This window comes from Pogoniulus pusillus, chromosome 12 (genome assembly GCF_015220805.1).
Source record: "Pogoniulus pusillus isolate bPogPus1 chromosome 12, bPogPus1.pri, whole genome shotgun sequence".
In the NCBI taxonomy this organism is placed as follows: Eukaryota; Metazoa; Chordata; class Aves; order Piciformes; family Lybiidae; genus Pogoniulus; species Pogoniulus pusillus.
This window is the reverse complement of record NC_087275.1, coordinates 18,843,655-18,863,752: the sequence shown is the minus strand read 5'-3', so window position 1 is coordinate 18,863,752 and position 20,098 is coordinate 18,843,655. Positions and strand designations below refer to the sequence as shown.

At 41.5% G+C, this 20,098-nt stretch overlaps 1 protein-coding gene across 7 annotated transcripts in view; it reads left to right on the top strand.

Annotated features, from left to right (window-relative positions):
- ERG (ETS transcription factor ERG) overlaps window positions 1–20,098 on the top strand; it is a 152,303-nt gene that overhangs the window by 98,942 nt on the left and 33,263 nt on the right. For all 7 annotated transcript variants that reach the window (XM_064152524.1, XM_064152527.1, XM_064152529.1 and 4 more), the window contains one exon: window positions 16,626–16,843. In XM_064152524.1, the coding sequence (XP_064008594.1) occupies window positions 16,626–16,843 (218 nt within the window). The remainder of the gene's footprint in view (window positions 1–16,625; window positions 16,844–20,098) is intronic.

Here is a 20,098-nt window from a genome sequence, read left to right as displayed (position 1 = left end):
CCCTGACCTTCAGTATATTTTCTTTCTCTTTCTCCTTTACTATTTCTTTCTGATTCACTTTCTAAGTTTCCTAAAGCCTGTGGGTTTGCTTATCAAGTATAAAAAGCTTATCTCTGAACTAAAATGAGTATTTTTTAAAGTTATTTTTGTGCACTGCTCCAGAAAAAAATACCTTGGTCATGGCCAGATGTTGAAGTCTTAGAATGCTAAGCAGTAGATTGTCATATAAATTGTAACCGCTGTGTATATCTTCAGCACACCAAAGACCTCATGAACGTTATCTCATTGCTTCTGATGTTCTCAGTTTCTCTGGTTGACTTTGTTGTGCTCCTTGGCTTCCCAGTGCTTCAGCCACTCCAGTCTTACAGACTTCAGCCTATTTTTTAATCATCCATATTCTTTCCTTCCTAGGTTTCTTTGATCTCCTTTAGGACTTCTTCATAACTTTCACTGTTTGCTTTTTCATGCGGATTTCAATTTCTTTGCTTTATGTAATCCTTAGTTGCCCTCAACTTCTAAATACATGTTTCTGAAGGACGGAGCTGCTTTCACACTTTCCAGCATCTTCATGCATGCATTTTAACACTCCTTTTGACCAGAGACATAGCTCACCTAACTCTACAAATTTAGGTCTTGTTGAAGAGTGACTTGTTCTTCATGGGAAAATCTTTCCCTTTGAATAATGAAAAGAAAGGAGGAGAAAAAGTCCCAAACCTTCACATTTGTATGGTCAGTAGCCTGCTAATTGCTCCTATTATTGCTAGCTAACTACAGGGTGGTTTTCCTTTTTTAATTCCCATGTTATAAGCCCAGTGGAAACAGAGACTTTTGTAGCATCAATGAATCACAATGAGTTTTGTGCGTGGGTGATCTGATGGGTAATGACTTGGAGGTAGGACTGGAAGGGAGGCTTTTCAGTTATGTCCACACATCCACAGTGTGACTTGAAAAAAACCCACAATTTATTTTCAGAAACAGCTGCTCTTTTAAAGGGTCCCATCTGAGACACTTGCACTGTGATTTTTAGAGCTTTTCCATTTCCCACAGAACTGGTGTCATTAATTATCTCTCTGCACTTGTAATCTGTCATGAAATGGGACATTATGCTACTCAACTGCTAAAATTTCATAGGCACTTAGTTAATGCTGAAGTTGTTCTGTTGCTTTGAGAAATACCTATAAATAGAGATCTGCTAGCTCCTGTTTGCAGATAGATCTAGTTAACATCAGTAGCAGTACTCATGTAAAAGATTAGTGTGGAATGCAAAATTCTTAACTACCAGGTTTTAAAATGAGTAGTACAGATTTCACTGCAAGAATTGATGATTTCACTGACACTTGAAAACATTTTAAGTTTTAGTACTATATCCTCAGAGATTTTACTAGAGCTATAGACACAGGAACCTCAGAGTTTGAAAACTGCACACATGGCTGCATTTTCAAACAAATGATTAAAAAACTAAAAATTACATGTGATGAATGTTTAGTGTACTCAGCATAAGCCTATTTGTAGGAAAACATAAAACATGAGAAGGTGTGTGAGGAATTTCTAGCAAACATTTTCTCCACTGTGGTGACTGAAGTCTGAATCTACAGAAGGTAATAAGCAGCTTTAAAACATGCCTGGTTGGTGATGAAATACTCAACGTGAGGAAGCAAAAACCTTCCTGAGGCCTTGGATCTTTTTTTTCCCCCCTAATTCTTACAAAATAGCTGGTTTCTAAAGGTCTGGTTTAGATGTCAGTCTTACTGGTAGTGTCTTGTGAGCAAGCTTACATATGTTTAAAAGATGTTCGGTAGAAACAACATTCTCTTAGTAAAACCAACTGTGTGTCTCTATTAACTCTGATGGAGCAATATGAGTTCATACTGAGTGATAACTTTGGTTTGGTAAAATTAGAGTCTTGAGAAATTCATGCTTCAGGCAGATTCCTAATTCAAACACAGATACTTGAGGCTGGACGCCTACATCTCTGAGTGCATTGTAATTACTTGTAAACGTATTGAACACCCACAGCTACAAAAACTTCATTAATTGGATGTGTTCCTGGTTAATTGAATGATATGTTTTAAAAAACTCTAAGACTTTCCTTGGTTAAATTCCAGTCTTCAGTCTGTCAAGCTTTCAGATGGAAAATACAACATAAAATCCCACCTTCCTGTTCTCGTGTCAAGTGCTCTTGTTGACTTACTGTTTTGGCTTACCTCAGCTGTTGGCAGCCTGTGACATTATCAAAAGCCGAGCCCAAATATTGCAGTAGGGCAGGAGAGCTCTGCACACTAAGGATGAGAGGCATCTTCCCTTTGGTGGGACATACTGCATTAGGAAATTTGTCCCAGCAGGGACCTGCAGGGATATTCTCTCGCACTCTGGACTGATACCTAAAGCAAGAAGGGGTTGGGTTTGATAGGGAATTTCAGGAGGGGAGGACACCATCAATGCTGCACATAGTGTTTGCTTCCACATGTTCTCCACAGTGAGGTGCAGAGATAGACCTGGGCAGTCAAAGGGCATCTAAAAGTGGAGAAATCCCTCCAATTTTGCCCTCACCATCATGATAGTGACACAGAGAAGGAGATCAGCTAGAGCAGAGCCAGAGAAAGCAGCTCCACAAGGAGCCCAGACAAGGACAATTTTTTTGTATGGTTTTAGCTGGTTTTGCTCCAGACTGTGCTGAGTAGCTCTTTGCTTTTCCTTCCCCTTCCTGTGTCTTTTCTATTAACTTACACTCCACTTCTTGCCTACCATGTGTAGTAGCCTTTCATTTTTTATTGTCTTCTGTGTATTTCATTCACATTGAAAAATGTCAGGCGCAACTCTCGTAGTCACACTATGCACTTGTGCTTTGTATCTGTTTCCCTCAACTTGTGTCCCTGTCTGTCCACTGCTTTCTTTGCCTTAGTTTTGTACCCAAGATAGCACAGTCCATCATTTCTTTCTTCTCTGTAGCACTGCATAACATGAATGAATTGAAAATTCTACTTAGGTGTTTGATAGGTCCTTTTTGCTGCAGTACTGTATCAGTGTAGATGTCCACAGGAAGTCAGCACATCGTGTTATGAGCGTTGCCCCAGAACAGCTTCTCTCTGGAGTACGCCTTTCATGCTGTGTTTTAGACTGTGGATTTTAATTGTGAGTGACTGCAAAGTCCATTTTTTTTTGCATCTTTTGTCAACAGAAAAAAGAAATTAGCCATATTTTTACGCTGCAAAAGCAGTGTCTCTCTGCTCAAAGAGTTTAAAACTCATTGAATTCTTGATTTGAGGAGAAACATGCCAGCAGTTGTGTTGATGCTACAAGTATTTCTCTCTACCTGCATACTTCTCATGGACAACAAGGCTCAAATAATTTACTTTTATTTCTTCTTTCTGCTTTTATATCCTCGACAAGCCAAATACAGAAAGATTTTAAAGTGGCATGGTGACATTTGTCACTGACTAATCACATGTGTCTCAATGAATGGCATGCATTATACCTATGGGAGTTTGGTGTATGGGTTTTCTTGGTTTACTGAATACCAGGTGCTTTGGAGGTTGCTCGGGTCATCCAGGAACTAAATCAGCATCATCTCCTGGCTTTCCCTTCTTACAGAGTGACATGTATCATTTTGCTTTCTTTAGTCCATGCTTTCATTTTATTAGATTGCAGAGAAGCATAAATGCTGTCTGTTTACACTCCTTCCTTATTCAGCTTGAAATAATGACCAAGTATGGCTTGAGCAGTCTATAAAAAGACATGGTAGTTTCTGGCTGTCAGACATACAAAGGTGTTCCTGGAAGCTCCAAACTCAGAGTGCAAATCAGTTAGCCTTCTCGATGATTTTGAAACCTCAAATCCTTTGAAATAGTTGGCAACTTGCCTGTTGCATATTTACAGTTACACAATTCTTCCTCTCTGACTTTTAAAGGTTCCTCCTTCCTTTTAAGTCCCTTGGCAGCATCAAAACAGTTTCTCTCCCCCCTCCTCAGCTCTCCTCCTTCTAGCGTGCTCTCTCTCTCCCCTTGCTATGGCACATTGTTCTGTGGAAATAGCTTGTTTTGAGTTCACACTTTGTTTTCCTTCTGTTTTTCTGGGAAGCTGGATGTGGCACAAAAGATATGGGAGCAGCTTGTAGGAAATGGGTTTGTTTGGGGAAACAATAAAAGAGAAACAGCCTGCATACCTCTCCTGTATGTTTGAAGGCATAGTGTACAGTATATAAAGAGAGTTGGGGGATAACTTTTTCAGTACAGGCCAAAGAAAAGTAAATAAAAGTATTTAATGTCTGTGTATCTTAAGATTTGCATCCACATGTCCTGCTTTCATACAGTAATGATTATCAGACACTTTGTCTTAGTGGTGAGGTATGGGAAAAAATATCTTAATAGTTTCTGTTGCTGGAATACATTAATGTCTCAGGGTTTTGTACTTGAAATTGTCTTCATTTGCATGACTTTCTTAGTTCAGTTTTCATTACTGGCATCAGGTTACCCACCCTTTTTGTCCTTCTGGAGCTAACATTGGTACCATTGAAAAACACTGTCAATATCAGAGGTGCAGGGCATGGTTTTAGTAAGAGTGATAAAGTTGGTAATCACTAGTTCAGAAGAGTAACTGCTGCAGGGAAAAGCTATGAGATTTTTTTTGCCACATCAAAGGAGCCACCACCCACATTTTCCTTGTATTCTTCACATGTACAATTAAAAATGGGCCACAACCTGTATCTGCTACATACAAGATTCATCAGAAACCATGGCTGCAGAGCCACTAGTTAGCACAGTAAAGATGAAAATTGAATTTGTGCAGTAGTGGGGAGGGGAAGGCAGAGATAAAGAAGTAGAAAATCTTTTGCAGTAATTATTTGTATCTTGTGATTTTGGACTGGCAGTTTTGTTTAGAAAGTCATTGCTTAAATAAACTAATGAGAACCCAATTGAAAAGCAAGACTACAGGTGTAATTGGAGCTTTGGGCTTGGTATATGCAAGGATTTCTTGTGGTTGTTCTATTTTGCTTTGTTTGGGGGCAAACCAAGACCACTCACTCCAACCTTTGTCTGTCATAGGTATGAAACGTCCTTCCTCTGATCTGTTGGCTTGGCTCCCTCTCTAACTGCAATATATCAAAAACTGCACCAAGCTCTTTGACTTATCTCATAGTTAACATTTGAGCTAAACCAACAATCTCCTTTATTCTGGTTCAGCAGAGCAGTTTAAATTTACTTAAACATAAGCACGTGCTGAACTTCATTGCACTTTTACTAAGCACTCTCCTCTATTAATCTGTACATGCGAAGAAAGAAATGGATGCTGCGGCCTTCAGCCCTGTATTAATTTCATTAGTCATGGTTTGTGGCAAATGATGAAAATAATGTGCTGAAGTATGAATCAAGTATTAGCTATAAACAATTATAGGAAAGTATGTTAGGCTATACACTGTAAAGGTTATCACGACAGGAAGTCATATTTTACGTACACAGTGGGCATACTTGGAGAGCTCATTCTGACTTTGGAAAGATTACCCATCTGAACAATATTCCAGATGCTTGTAAAATGGGGAATACCATGAGGAGCATGTAGGGCTGTATATGTATAGATTCAATGTGTACATGGAAGATCCAGAATAAAAGGTGGCTGAGGAAAAGGAAGCAAGAGTAGTGAAAACAAAAGACTTCCTGTTGTGTGAAAATGGAAAGCACTCTTAATGTACTGATTTTTTTAAAAGCAACAGCACTTTGGGGTTTAATTCATTACCCAGTGCAGAGAAGTCAGTAAGAAAGTCAAGACAAACACACTTGGAAGTAAATAAAAATATCCGTACCAATGAAGATAGCTTAAGCACTTTTTGCAAAAGCTATCAAGCAAGGAAATTAAGGGTGAGTGTTCTCTAAATGGGTAGGTGAGAATTTTAAATGTGCATGGAGGTGAACATAGGGGATTATCTGAGACGATGTCAGCCTGGTGCATCAGGCAATAGGATTTCCAGCTCCAGGGGTCCCTGAGGAGGAAGCCGAGCTGCAGGAAAGCAGTGCTGCAGATGCCCAAGAACAATTCCCCCTCCCCTCTCCTTGGGCTGATTGCCATGGCTGGCTGCTGGTTTGAGAGGACCAGCCAGATTTAACGTGCAAGATGCCCAGTGGACACCTTTTTGTTTTCCTACGATTTCTGTGGGGTAACTAATATTACATGGGAGCTAAAATTCTTCCTGCAGCCCTTCCGACCAGACAGAGGGTGACCCACGCATACATGTGTGCGCACGTGCGCAGACACCACGCGCGGGGGGCTGCAGGGAAGTGGTGGGTCACCTAGAAGTTCAGTTCATGGCCATCATCCAAGTGTTATTTCCCTAATGCTGCTAGACATTCACAAAAATAAAGGTTCATTTAAAAGGAAACCGATTTGGATGCTCTTTTGAGTTTTACCGCTTGTATTTAATTCTTTCATTAATGCAATGGTTGTAAAGGTCTTCTTATTCCTTCCTATGCATTTGTCTTCACTTTGCTGATGAGTTTGTCTTTGGTACATAGCATACCTTAGACAAAAGTATTTTAGTGCCTTATTTTTACTTTAAAATTGGTTTAGAGGTTGAGGATTAAATGATTTTAAATGTGTGTGTATAGATACACTTAAGTGCATATATAAAATGGGCACATCTATATAAATATATATATAAATAAATGTACATGATGGGTCAACCCACCACAGCTAACAAATATTACACTTAATATACAAGTAATGTGTAATAGCTTCAACTAAATGATAGGGAAATGAGCTGAAAATGTTACCTTCTTGTGATAACACAGGACATATCTTTTGAATAAGGCAGAAAAGTAAAAAGGTGTGGTATGATTCCATGATTCTGTATTCTATGATCTTTATTTTAAGAATTTTCTCAATAAAGTTTCCCAAAGCAGTGTATCAGGACAGTTACTGGCTCAAGCACAGCCTTTAGTTGTGGACAGATGACTAACTCACATAGTAATCGTTGAAGACATCCCATTCGAACTGCTGGGGCTACCCCTGATGTCAAAAGTTTTAAGAGGAAATATGGAAGGGATAGTATTTGATATGTATAGTATGATTGATGTTTTGGTTTGGGAAGCTGGTTTAATCCCAAGACTCTTTCCCAAAATTGTTTTCCACTATTAGCAGAAGTTCAAAGCAGGTGTGCCATACGGCCTCAGTTCCCCTCTGATTGGGCTGCAGGCCACTTTACAAACCTCTGCCACCTGTCTTGTCAAATAAATCTTTGCTTGAAAGATTGCTGGAAAAAATGTTGCTGATTTGTTTAAAACAAAGTACAAGGTTGGCTGATCCTTCAAGCTGATAAAGTCTTATGTTAAAAAAAGTGAGGTAGAAGCAATGGGCTATCTGTAGGATCAGGCAGAAGCTGAAAGGAGCTTTAATATCCCAGTTTTCCCAGTTATCTGGGCATTTGGAAGCCCTAGGAATTAACAGCCAAGCATGAAAGAGGAAAAACCATCAAGCTTTCAAAGTTCACAATTTACAATACTGTCAAGATGAAAAGGAAGAAAAGTCTATTATATTGACTGAAGAAACAGTTCTTTCAAACTTCAGTGTTGCAGGTCTTTATATGGATGGAAGTGCTAAAATAAGCGTACAAAGCTAGGGTTTCTTTTAGAGTGGATATACAATATACAATCTGCAGGAGACAATTGTGTTGGCTTTTTTAGCACTGATGAATTAAGGTTGACATAATCGTTCAGGAATAGGCATTCTGAGCCCAACTGATGATTGTGCTGCTCCAGCCCTGCAGCCACCTAACCCTTTTCATTGAGCTGTGAGTGCAGTGGGTAAAACTTGGTGTTACCTCAGACTCTAGGTGGTTTGCCAGTGCTCTCTTCATGCAGAAGGAAAAGTGGAATTGGACACATCACTGTGTAGCACTAGGTTATCTGCTTTATTCCCCAAACGCTTTGATATAGTCATGAATTTTGAGGCCCATTTTCATTCAGAACCCTGATATAGTTCTTTGTTAACTGTGCATGGGCAGAGTTGCTTCCAAGCATACCCCTTTTGAAGTTACTTGGGTGTTGAATGTGCACTGAAGTAGATGAAGGGTGGGGGCTTTCCTCACTGCATTTGAACAACTCCACTGCATTTTTTGATGGTGTCCATGTGACATGTGTGAAGGAGTTTCTTATTTCCATTTGTAAACTTTGAGGTTAAATTGTTCATGTGTATTTTACTGTCAGATGAAGGAATTGATTGTGGGATGACAGCTCTTTAAATCAGGTACTCATGGATGCTTACTCTGGAAGTCAGTGGTTCATCAGCTCTACTCAGTGGGATAATTCTAGTGTGTGAGATGCAGAATAGTCCCAAATACAGCATGGGGCTTGTCATGAGAGAAAGATATCTTCTACAGCAAGACCCATTTTTAGTAATTCTTGCCAAAATTTCCCCATCTGAAATAGTGTAAAGGTGATGATGCTTTTTTTTATTTTATGAAGCAGGTGGTGACCTGAAGTTGAATTCTTTGTGCTATAAATATTACTCTATGATGGAAGGAGATATCAAGAATATTTTGGTCAAAAATAGGATTTCAGGAATGACAGGCTGTATGTAAAAACGTTATGATAAAACACCACAGTCAATATTTGAATTGATAATGTTTCAGTATTTGTTCATAAAGAACCAAAACGTTAAAGCTTTGGACTTTGCCATGAGGCCTCTGTTGACATTACAAGTCCTAGTGAAACTGGGAGAGTGACTTACACAAAGAGTATCTTAAACATCTGCTGCTGTTTCCCAGAAATGAATCTGTCCTGCATTTTCACAGAATCATTTTGATGGATGCTTGATTATTCCTTTTTTTCAAGTGGGAGTGCAGCAGTGGCTCTCATTTGCTTCTAAGCATCCTTTGTATTTTTCTCAGCAAGAAGTGAAGCTATCAGATAATACAGCACTGGGCCTGTATTTGGATTAACACAGACTATCTAAGTGTTCTTTGCAAATAGGTGGAAGATGTTAGCTGAGCTGGCAAAAAGATTCTCATGGGTGGAGGTGAGGACAGCATCTGTCTTTCCTATTTTCTACTTGCCAAGACTTTTTGTTGTTCCTGAACTCTCTCATGAATATAATATGTGGATTTTTGTCTGATCTAATGAATCCAAGACTCAGAGATTCAGTTGGAAAACATATTCCAGATGTGTGCTGTAATTTCTGACTCAGGTGACTGCATTTTAAGCAGTAACCTTTTCTAGTATGTTCCACACACCATACCAAGTGTCTTGCAAAACAATTTCTTTTGCAAGCGGGCAGAAGAGAGTTTGTAAAAGCATCATGATTAATAAGTGGTAACAAGGCTAAAGCATCAATAATTCTATCTATTGTTTCACTGATTGTTGCTGGATGCAATGAATCCAGGGCTCAAAGACTTGGCTTTAAAGCAGAACTGCAAATTTAGACTAGAAGCTCTTCAAGCAGTTCAACCACAGCTTGCTTTATTGTGCCGTGATGCCTGTTGCAGACGTAAGCAGAGCACAGTTGCAGGCTGGAAGACTGCCTGCTGCTCTGCAAGGTTCTGGTGTCCAGCCTCACATGTGCCTTCTGCTCCAGTGTGGAAATGACATTCCTAGCCTGTTTGAAATTAGGCTTTCAGTTCAGATAAACAGCTTTCTAGATTATCAGAAGATTCAATCTGACGAACAAGAGAAAGAAAAGTAGCAAGTGAGAAGAGTGACTTGGTGTAGTCTGAAGCAGCTATACCAAGATGTGCATACTGTGTGCTCGTACATTTCCATTTGCTCTCTTTTAGGTATAATTACATGTAATGAAATGGCACAAAACTTCAATAAGAAAGGTTATCAAGTATACGAGGGGCAGAGTGCAAAAAAGAAAAAGCTTAGTAGAGCTAATTGCATGGTCTTAATGAGAACAATCTTCCCTCAGAAAACGCAGGTCCTCTCCAAATGTAACTCTTAAGATCTTTTAACATCTGCAAAACACATGTCAGTGCATTACAAGTCATCCTTTTAATAAACGTTTCGGTGAAAGTTCTCATATCCCAGGGTTTTTTTCTTTTTCTAATTTAAAATGGAAATAAGTCTTAGTATGTCAGAATTCTTCATAGAATGGAGACTTAATTTTTCTGACAAGCTGTAGACATCCAGCAAGTGCTAGCAAACATGAAATGTGGCTGTATGGAGGTCTAAGCTTATGCTTATAATATGTTATTGTGAAACCAGATTTGAGCAGAAGTAAAAATTGTTTGTGTTGATGAAGAGCAATGTCATAAAACTGGTGTCAGAGAATAGATTACATAAATGCAGTGATAGATGGCAAAGCTAATGAAAAGTTCTCAATTGCACTGTTGTTGCAAGTCCCTCATAGTCGAGGGTAGCAGGTCCGTTTTGAAATGTGGGAATGCTGACTCCACAGGCAATAAATGCACTTGGGAGGTGGTGGAGTCACCGTCCCTGGGGGTCTTCAAGAAAAGACTGGATGAGGCACTTAGTGCCATGGTCTAGTTGATTGGTTAGGGCTGGGTGATAGGTTGGACTGGATGATCTTGGGGGTCTTTTCCAACCTGGCTGATTCTATGATTCTATGATTTTACTGTCTGCAGCATTCCTCAACATGCAACGAGGGCTGTTGTTTTATTTGTGTCTCCTCATGCATTCTCCTCTTTATGTGTAGTTCTTGCCTGGTGTCCTGCTAAGTGTGGCCAGTATCATACTGGTACGCTAGAATTTTGGCAGTGCTGGCTACTGAGCTCTTGACTTTCAAAGTCCTTCAGAGATTTTTCTTAAGCAACAAATCGCTGGATAGATTTTGGAAAACCAATAGGGATAAAAAAAGGTGTACTGAACTTTTCCTGTTACATGGCTTAAACATTAAACCACAAAAATACAGGAAGAAATGAAAGAAAAGAGAGATTAATATTTTGAGATATACATATATATACACACATACAATGAGTGTACTGTCTAGAACCATGATTCAATCTGATTTCTGTGCAAATTAATAGTAATTATGTCAACTCTGAAGTGGAAGTTGGGTTGATGACATGAGGGGACAGCACAGAAATGTGTTTCACACACAAGCTGGCATATTCCCTAATCAGAATTAACATGAGAAAAAAACATCACTGGGTTAGAATGTCCTACATAGTCTTTTAAATTTCTTCTGCAATATTCTTTCCTCACTAACTCTTAGCTCAAGCAAATTATGCTAGACAACTGCACACCTTATTGTCTTCTCTAACCATTTTTTAGGTTTAAACAAACTTTAGGAAAAAAAGTCTTTGTCCTTAGTTCCTGGCATTGCATACAAAGGACAGGTCAGCTTGCATATACTTCTCATGATGGGAACTACTTCAGTCACATTTCCTGTAACTTTATGTTTCTAGGCCAAGTAATCTTGCATTTGATTAAGTAAATACCTTTGTCCTCATGACTTTACGCCTGCTTTAAAGGCGTTGCTGAACCTATTGTTCTGCAGATTTGTTAGTCTGTTGTTCTTTTTTCTTTCTTATTTTTATTTAAACTTATCAGTGAAGTAGAAGTCAAAACCATACAGATGAAACATTCTGTTCTTTGATCATTAATAAGGAAAGTTTAAGTGAGAAATCAAGTTTTGCATAGTACAAAAGAGCTTAACGAAGGAACACAGTTTTATGTTTTGATGGTGTTAGCATGAGAGGAAGTATGTGAAGAAGGGAAGATGAAAGAATATCCTTGTGCAGTATGGACTTCAGAGAATATTACTAACAGATACACTTCTTAGACTTGCATGAAAGACCTTTCTCACCTTCCACTGTAAGCAGTATGTGTTGCTTGCTTCATATTAGATTACTCAAAGCACTGTTTACTAGAAATGAAAGACTTAGTTTCTGAGATGTCATGATAATATGTTTTTGTTACGTGAAATCCAGGAAGATGACATACCCACCACTACAATTATTACCACAGAGGTACAAAACTTGGCAAGATTTAAAGGAGGCTTATAATGCATCTATTTTAGAATATTTATTATGTTTAACCTTGCTTTATCCTACTCACTACTTGCTATTGCCAAACTGCTCCAGAAAGAGCATTAATATGGATGAGATAAAAAGATGAACATGTAAGCAAGGAATAAAAAGTGTTTACTAGCCATAGAACTGGCCAAACATTGTCAGTATTAATAGTTTTGTCTACGTTTATACGTGGCCAGACAATGCAGCTATTTTTCACAACGGTGAGCGCCAGCAATTGTTATGTTACATTTAACCCAGGAGCTTGTATTTAGAATTACAGCAGAAAGCACATTTTTTTATCCCTGTATTTAAGAAAGAAATACCCACACGGTTTTCTGTCCACCATTCAGTGTAGCAGTTTGCTGCTACAGCCTGCCTTCCACAGCTTATGGAGGGCTATGGTTTGAAGGCTTTAATTAGTAAGCAGAAATCAAGCAAAGACAAGATGAAACGATGCATGCAAGGACATCTTTCTGTCTGGTGTTGGGGTATCAAATGATACCTGTTATCAGACGTTCTTGTATAGGCAAGAAATTCTCCATATTTTTTGATGCTATTTCTATGCTTTCCCACAGTGTGAGTCTCATATGAGGTCACATCAGATTGTGTAAGCTCTGATTTTCAGTATCTCTGCGTCTTGCAAGGTCAGTGAATTCAGCAAAGCCTAGGCCAGAAATCCTCACCTTTTAAGATCACTGAGAGGATGGCAAGAAGCAGTTGCCAACCACAGACACACAGTTCCCACTTGTGTGTTGCAGAAAACCATTCCCTGTGTGCACGGATACATAAGGACCACATGTATCACCTGCAGTGCTTTCTGACAAATAGGTAGCAACAATCCTGGCTGCATTTGAAGGAGAGGGGACAGTCAGAATGACAGCCTGAGTCCAGGCTAAGAGAAGGAGTAGCAGAACAGATGTTAAACATAGATTTCATGTTTCCCAAAGCAAAACCTCAATCTCACTTATGTGCAAAAGGAGAGAAAAGATAGTTAAAGAGGAAGTAAGGCTACTCGTAGTTTAGACTATTTTCTGTAGTTATGCTGACTCCTCAAAACCATGTAGAAGCTTAGATGGCCAGTTCAGCTTTTGTAATGTGCTCAAGGGAGGGGTGATACATGTCCCAGTGTCCTTCAAGTCAGGCCAGCAAATATCAGTATGGGCTCTCAGTAAAACGTCAGAGATATCGTCTATCACAGAGTACACTTTAATAAGCCTGCCACGTAAGGTCCAACCCAGCAGCGTGCAGAGTTGGCAGAAACTCAGTAATTCCAGCAGAACCTTTGCAGACCTGTCAGCATGCTCTAACTGATAGCTAGCAGGATGGAGTGCAGATGAGTGTTTGCTTTAAATCAGAGCAAAACTCTGGCTAGCAAATTGGACTTTTTTGGTCCATTAGTAACTAGACCTTCTTTCCTGAAATGTGAGGTCTGAGTCTGTCTCTTGGGTTCATTTATGTTTATCTTGGTTTTGCCACAATCTTGTAGTCATTCACACAACCTTCATTAATTGGACTCATATTTCCAGCCTTTGCTATCCTACTCAGGAAGCTAAAATACATGTACTTGCCTTCTTTGTGCCACATAATAGGCACAAAGTACCTATTATGTACCTATTACAGTACCAGCAGTATTTGCTGTCATTAGTAATGCAAATAAATAGCAAACCCACAAGTTTTTGTTTGCATTTATGCTTAACCTTGAGCATTAACAATTTAACTTACATTAGGTGGAGTCAAGTTTCATAAGAACCAGAATAAATTTGCTTTGTTTTGCTTGCATGAGGGCGGACAAGAAATATTTATTATACAGTGTTTGATGCCTGTTTTGAAAAGATCTCTTAGTAAATAGGTCTGGCTAACAGAGCAAAATAATTGTCTGGTGTATTTGCAATCTTTTATCAGCTTTCCCCTGTGTAATTCAGAGTTCCATGTGTTCACTGGAGCTTGTCATTCCAAAATTTTGACTCATGTGTTAGACCTGCAGTAGGGTAGAAAAGAGGGAACTGTGCAGTGAATAGTCTCAGGAGTGGGATGCTTTGTGATCGCCTGGCCAGTCTGTGTGCGTGGGTTGTTTTTATTTGTTTGTTGGTTTGTTTTGCAGGTTGGGGGTTTTGGTGGTGGTGGTAGGGTTTTTTGCTTGTTTGTTTCTCTTTTTTTATTGAAAACTCTTATGGACTGCTGAGAACATTTTGTTTTCTGTTCAGTGTAGCACTTTGTTTCTTGTGACACAGTCCCTGCTGCTTTACTACTATTCAAGCACATCATGTCCCACTGCTGGCTCTCAGAACAGTGTAGCCAGTGGACAGTTTTTGGAGAAGCAAGGGACCAGCAATCATCTCCCTCCACACTTTCTTGAAAATCAAGAGCCATCTGCAGGCTTTCTCAGAAACGATTCAGCAGAAAAGACCACCATCACAGCAGATTTTATCAGGCCAGAGACCCACGGGAGTCTGAGGGGCATCACAAAAAGGGGAAGCATCATTCTGACATCTCTTCTGCCTTACAAAAACGTGTTCTCACCCTAAGAGGCAGCAGTTTGGTAGCTGGGCACAGGTTGTCAAAAGAGTGTGCAAAGCAAGGGTGCTAACTGTGGAGTTAATACAGATGGTGATAGCTGACAGTGACCTTTGCACTAAAAGGACGTCTGAAAAGCAGTTATGAAATGGTGCAGATCACTGTCTGAATTTTGCATCCTGGCCTCTAGTGGGAAGCATTTGTGTTAGTGATTCCATCACGAGCCTCATGGCATTTGGGGGGCTACTTGAAATCGCATTCCCAAATCAAGGGATTTAGGGATGATTTCAATTTTCATGAGTAGTAATAAGAGGAGAATGATGTCCTGTCCCTTGGGTTTCAGAGAAGACTTTGAATATTAACAGAATGCACCCTCAGGCCTCCCAAACCAGGCAAATAAAAAGAATGATAAATGCATATACTCACTTAAAATGAACGAATACAAGAGCTGATTTGTAGGACAGCAATGTGATTGCTGGACCTTGTGCAAAGCCCTCTTCCAGCAGCCAGGGCAGGTGGGAGCCTGCAGGCAGCCACCTGTTTCCCTGGTGGTGCATCCTTTTCCCCTCTGTCGTCCCCACTGCATCCTCCTCTGTTGGCAGGGCCACAGGGTTACTGTCGGCCATCAGCCGCAAGGCTGGCAGCAGTGGGGCCCACGCACGCTGCCTCGCAAGGGTGCAGTTGTGCACGGAGCACCCTGATCCAAATTTCACTCAGACACCCTCTCCACACCTCCATCCTGGCCCCCATGCCTCCAGTTATTGCCAGCTGGCCACCTCCACGGCTGTTGTCATCTGGTGTGCTGCTGGCTGAGCCTCCTCCACCAACCCAGTGCTCGGACTTGCTCCACAGCTGCTGGCAGGGCCCTCCTGGCAGAGAGGGAGGTGATAGTCTGTACCCTTGCTCCGTTTTGTTTCATGACAGAGCCATGGTGCCAGGGTAGGAGGAGGGAGTTGGGTTACTCTCCATTTACAGGCTTACACCTTGTGTTCACCTTAAGCAGCCCCTGGCAGTGGGGAGCTTTCCTTTGGAAGGCTGCTTTTGGAGAGGCTGCTCCCAAGCCTGTGCTGTGCTGGGGACCAGCAGGAGAATGGGAGCCCAGACTGCCTCCTCTCCCGTGGCTGAGTAGCCTCAGCTCAGGCACAGGAGGTCTCTTTAGCAGCAGGAGAATGGGAGCCCAGTCTGCCTCCTCTCCCGTGGCTGAGTAGCCTCAGCTCAGGCACAGGAGGTCTCTTTAGCAGCACGTTGCCTGCCCAAGCAAGGCCCGAGCACCACCGTGACTTGTCTCCAGATAATGTGGGGAAGGATTTTGTGCAAATACCAATGCATGATGGTGGGATGAGAGGGTGCACTTCACTCCCTCTGGCGTCTGTCTCATCTCCAGCAGGCTTGATGGCAGCCACTCTACCATGGAGGAGCCTGGTGAGCCCTGCCACCCTTGAGGACCATAATCTCAGTGCAGCTACAGCAAGGGAAGGTGACTGTGGAAGCCCTTACCACAGCACAAGAGCAGGACGCCCAGCCAGGCAGCCTGCCATGAGGGGTTGCCGAGAGAGAGAGGTGGTTGGTGGGCATTCGTACCAACCTCAGGGCTGGTGGCAGGCATGCTAGCAGAAAGATCGGGATGCCTGTGCCTAAACGTCTTGGCTCTCTTTCCAGAAGGGACTTGGACTGGGTCCCAGAGGAAGGAAGAGGAGCTCCCAGTGAGTCACCGAGGCCTGGGTTTCAGTCACTCCTTGCAGGGGAAGTTTGAAGCAGCGATGGCAGCTTGCTTATGCCCCCAGTGGATTTGGTCCTCCGCATCCCTGCCTGGGATTCCAGTCCTGAGCTTCACTGCCCTGTCCTGTCCTCTTCCTACCACTATTTCTCAGTGTTTGGTAGCGTGGTTGTGCACCTTCTCAGTGGCTGGCAGGAAAGGTCTCCCCAGGAGCAAGATTCTCCTTGCACCATGTTCTGGCAGCCTGCCTGGCATCATAAGTTCTCACCTCCGACAACACCAGTGATGTGCTTAGAACACAATGAGCACTTAAGCAAATGACTGGCTGTTTGTCTTCTGTTGAGATGGACATGCATTTTTTTTGCTTGAGGCATATCCTGGGAGTATACCTGCTCTGACACACGGTCATGCTGACTTCTCTTCTCTGGTTTGCAGGAAGCGTTATCAGTGGTTAGCGAAGACCAGTCGTTGTTTGAGTGTGCGTACGGATCACCCCACCTTCCAAAGACAGAGATGACAGCCTCCTCCTCCAGTGAATATGGGCAGACGTCAAAGATGAGTCCACGTGTGCCCCAGCAAGACTGGTTATCGCAGCCTCCAGCCAGAGTCACCATCAAGATGGAGTGTAACCCAAACCAGGTTAATGGGTCAAGGTAATAAGGCCAGTATTCATGTGGCTCAAGTATGCTTTTTCTTGTGATGATTGTAGCTCAGTTGTCCAAATCTGCAATCTAGCATCATTTTAGATGCTCCACTGTGTCCCACCTGGCCACCAGCTGCTGTCACAGAAGCCTAAAGATCTCTCATATAGCATAGGTCACACCTGCCAGCCCCATTCGGTTGTTCCAAAGGGTCTCAAATGGTGTGTTGCAGACACAGTCTTCTCTTGTGCTTGTGCAATATCTTCCTGTGTTTCATCTGGCTGTGATGTTCTGGATGTGAACTTACATTGCACACTAGCAGAAAGAGCATATATTAAAGCTAGCAAAATACCATTTTGATGTAGTCTGGGGCAGCCCCACATGTAAGGATGTGAATGGACATTGTCAAAATACAGAAATCTGGATAATTGCTTTTGCTCTAAATATAACCAAACAGAAAAGCACAGGACTTAAATTCTTGTAATGGCAAAGCAAGTGAACTATTGAGCTTTACTTTTTTATTGTCTCTAAACATACAACCAAAAATGTAGCTGTTGAGTTGGATTTAAGAAGCATTCACATTGTAGAAACAGTGTAGTCATGGGGGCAAGCAGGGGAGTAGAAAGGAATAGAAAAAGAAATTACTCATCTCAACAGGCATAGCCATAGAATGTCAGTGCATTAATTGTTGTTTTGTGACTTTTTTCTATGAATGTCACTATGAAGGAGAATTGTGTCAATTAAGCTGAAAGAATAATGCAGTGGATTTGTGGATACTAGAGCTAGTAGCTCTCCTAAGCATAGGAGCACCTGAAAAAGCACAATGAACTTTTTTCTTTCTTTCTTTTTTTTTCCAAGGAAATTATCCAAACAAGTGCTTTCCTGTTTAAAATGCCTGACTGTCAAAACAGTTTTCCTTTGGTGTTGCTGAAGGGCAGAGATCCAGAAAGTCAGTCACCCACAGTTGTTGGTGATGTAGTAGTGAGGACTGGTATTCATATCTCTCTTTCACAAGCACTCGCCTACTAATCTCTTCTTCCAACATCAGCTGTTTAGAGAAAACTCTACCCTGGGAGCTGTGGTTACTATTCAGACTTGGTGTACTGATGTGATGAGCACTACGAGCAGAGCAAAATGATTTGACAGCTTGTCAAACAGAATCACAGAATTAACCAGGTTGGAAAAGACCTTCAAGATCTTCAGGTCCAACCTGTCACCCAACACCTTCTAATTAACTAAACCATGGCACTAAGTGCCTCATCCAGTCTTCTTTTAAACACCTGCAGGGATGGTGACTCCACCACCTCCCTGGGCAGCCCATTCCAATGCCATTCTTTCTGTGAAGAGCTTCCTCTTAATACCCAGCCTAAACCTACCCTGTTACAGCTTGAGACTTTCCTCTTGTTCTGTCACTGGTTGCCTGGGAGAAGAGGCCAACCCCTGCCTGGCCACAACCTCCTTTTCACTGGCAGAAATGCAAATTGTGATGAAGTCAAGTAAAAATTTCTAGTGAATAGTCAAACGTTTGAGATACCTAGAAATGATTGGTGAACTGCACTCACAAAGAATTAGTGGAAGTCTTCTTATAAGCCTGTTTATTCAGAACCTATTCACAACCAGTTTCAGGGAGGTGCTTTTTCTTTTTTTTAATGATAAGAAACTGACAGATAGAATCACAAATGCAGCATTGTTTCAAAAAGAAAAACGTTTTCACCTGCTTCTTAAAATTACCTCTAAGTATTTGCGCTGACATTTCTGAGAGAGAACTGATTACAGTTTTTTTTCAGTGTAAATCCACAAGAGAAGATAATTACCGCTAAGTCGCTAAGTGTTACTGAGATTAGTGATAATAATTTGTTTGTAATGTTGCTGTAACTAAAGTCAATCATACACAGATTAATGTTTAAACATGCTTCCAGATCTTAAGGGAGACTCTAGATGATACAGATCGTTTGAAATCGTTGGTTGGTCACAGAATCCTGAATTTGTTGTCTTAGATTCCTGAAATATGTAGCTAACCTGTTTGTGAGTCACAGGTACTTGGCTTTTTATTAGCTGAAGCCTTGTCCTTTCTAATCCTTGTTAACAGCATTGGTAAGGGTTATACTCTAGGTTAGGACCAAAATGTATGCCCACAGTCAGACTGGCTAAATTTGGTCTGCAGGCAAAACTGTACAGCCTTTGAGTGACAACAGTGTATAAAATGTACTGTCACATACTAGCATGCCCTAAACCAGTAGAAACTGGGAGAAGCTCTGATTAGGGACCACAGACATCTCCAGGAACTAAAGCATCTGACTTCTGTAGGGACTAGCTTGGTCCAGGGAGGGTCAGGCACTGTGATGAATCTCTGTTGTTGCAGAGTGCCTGGAAAGGCAGAAGAGCCCTATCCAGAGACCTGAAAGTGGTGTTGTGGTTGGCTATCTGGGTGTGCAACTGGGAGAGATCCCTTGCTCAGTGCCTGTGCTTCTCTCCTGAGATCTGTGCTATTACTGGATCAAAACAGAAGCTGACCAGGGAGTGGAGAGCCACAGCACAGCCAGCAGACCAGAACATCCCAGCTGCAGGGCTAGCGTTAGGCTCTTGTGTCTCTTCTGAACCTGTAGTTTTGTTGCCCACCTGCCAGCCTGACTGGCTGAAGGCATGAACTCAGGGTGGGGAGCTTGCTGCTTCTATCATCCCAATTTAAGGTGTGTTCACCCTGTAAGTGCGAACTCAAAATACTTTCAAGGGATCAATAAGCATTCAGAAGCCCTGAATTAAACAGGCTATTTGGACATATCTTCGTAACACCTGTCATTTCTCCTTCCTTTATGCTTTCTTCTGTTAGCCTGTGCATACACTGAATTGCTTAGGCTGGTACTCAGGCTGTCTGCACTATCCAATGATAGGAACTGGCTGCTAATTTGGACTACTCAAGTTGCCCTTTGCAAAGAGAGCTACCCGCAGGGTATCAGAGTATCCTGATCTCTTCGCTATCTGCATAATGATCTGCACCATTACTACTGGAATAAGCATCTGTTTTCTGAAGCATGTGTAAACTGAGCATTGAGGAATTGTCTTTAAATCAAAGTTTTTTGATTACAGATTCACACAGAATCACAGGATTGTTAGGGTTGGAAGGGACCTGAAGGGTCATCTATTTCCAACCCCCTTGCCATGGGCAGGGACACTTTCCACTAGATCAGATTGCCCAGAGCCACATCCAGCCTGACCTTAAAAGCGTAGCCATGAGGCATATTTTTGATTCCTACTTTTTTCCAGCAG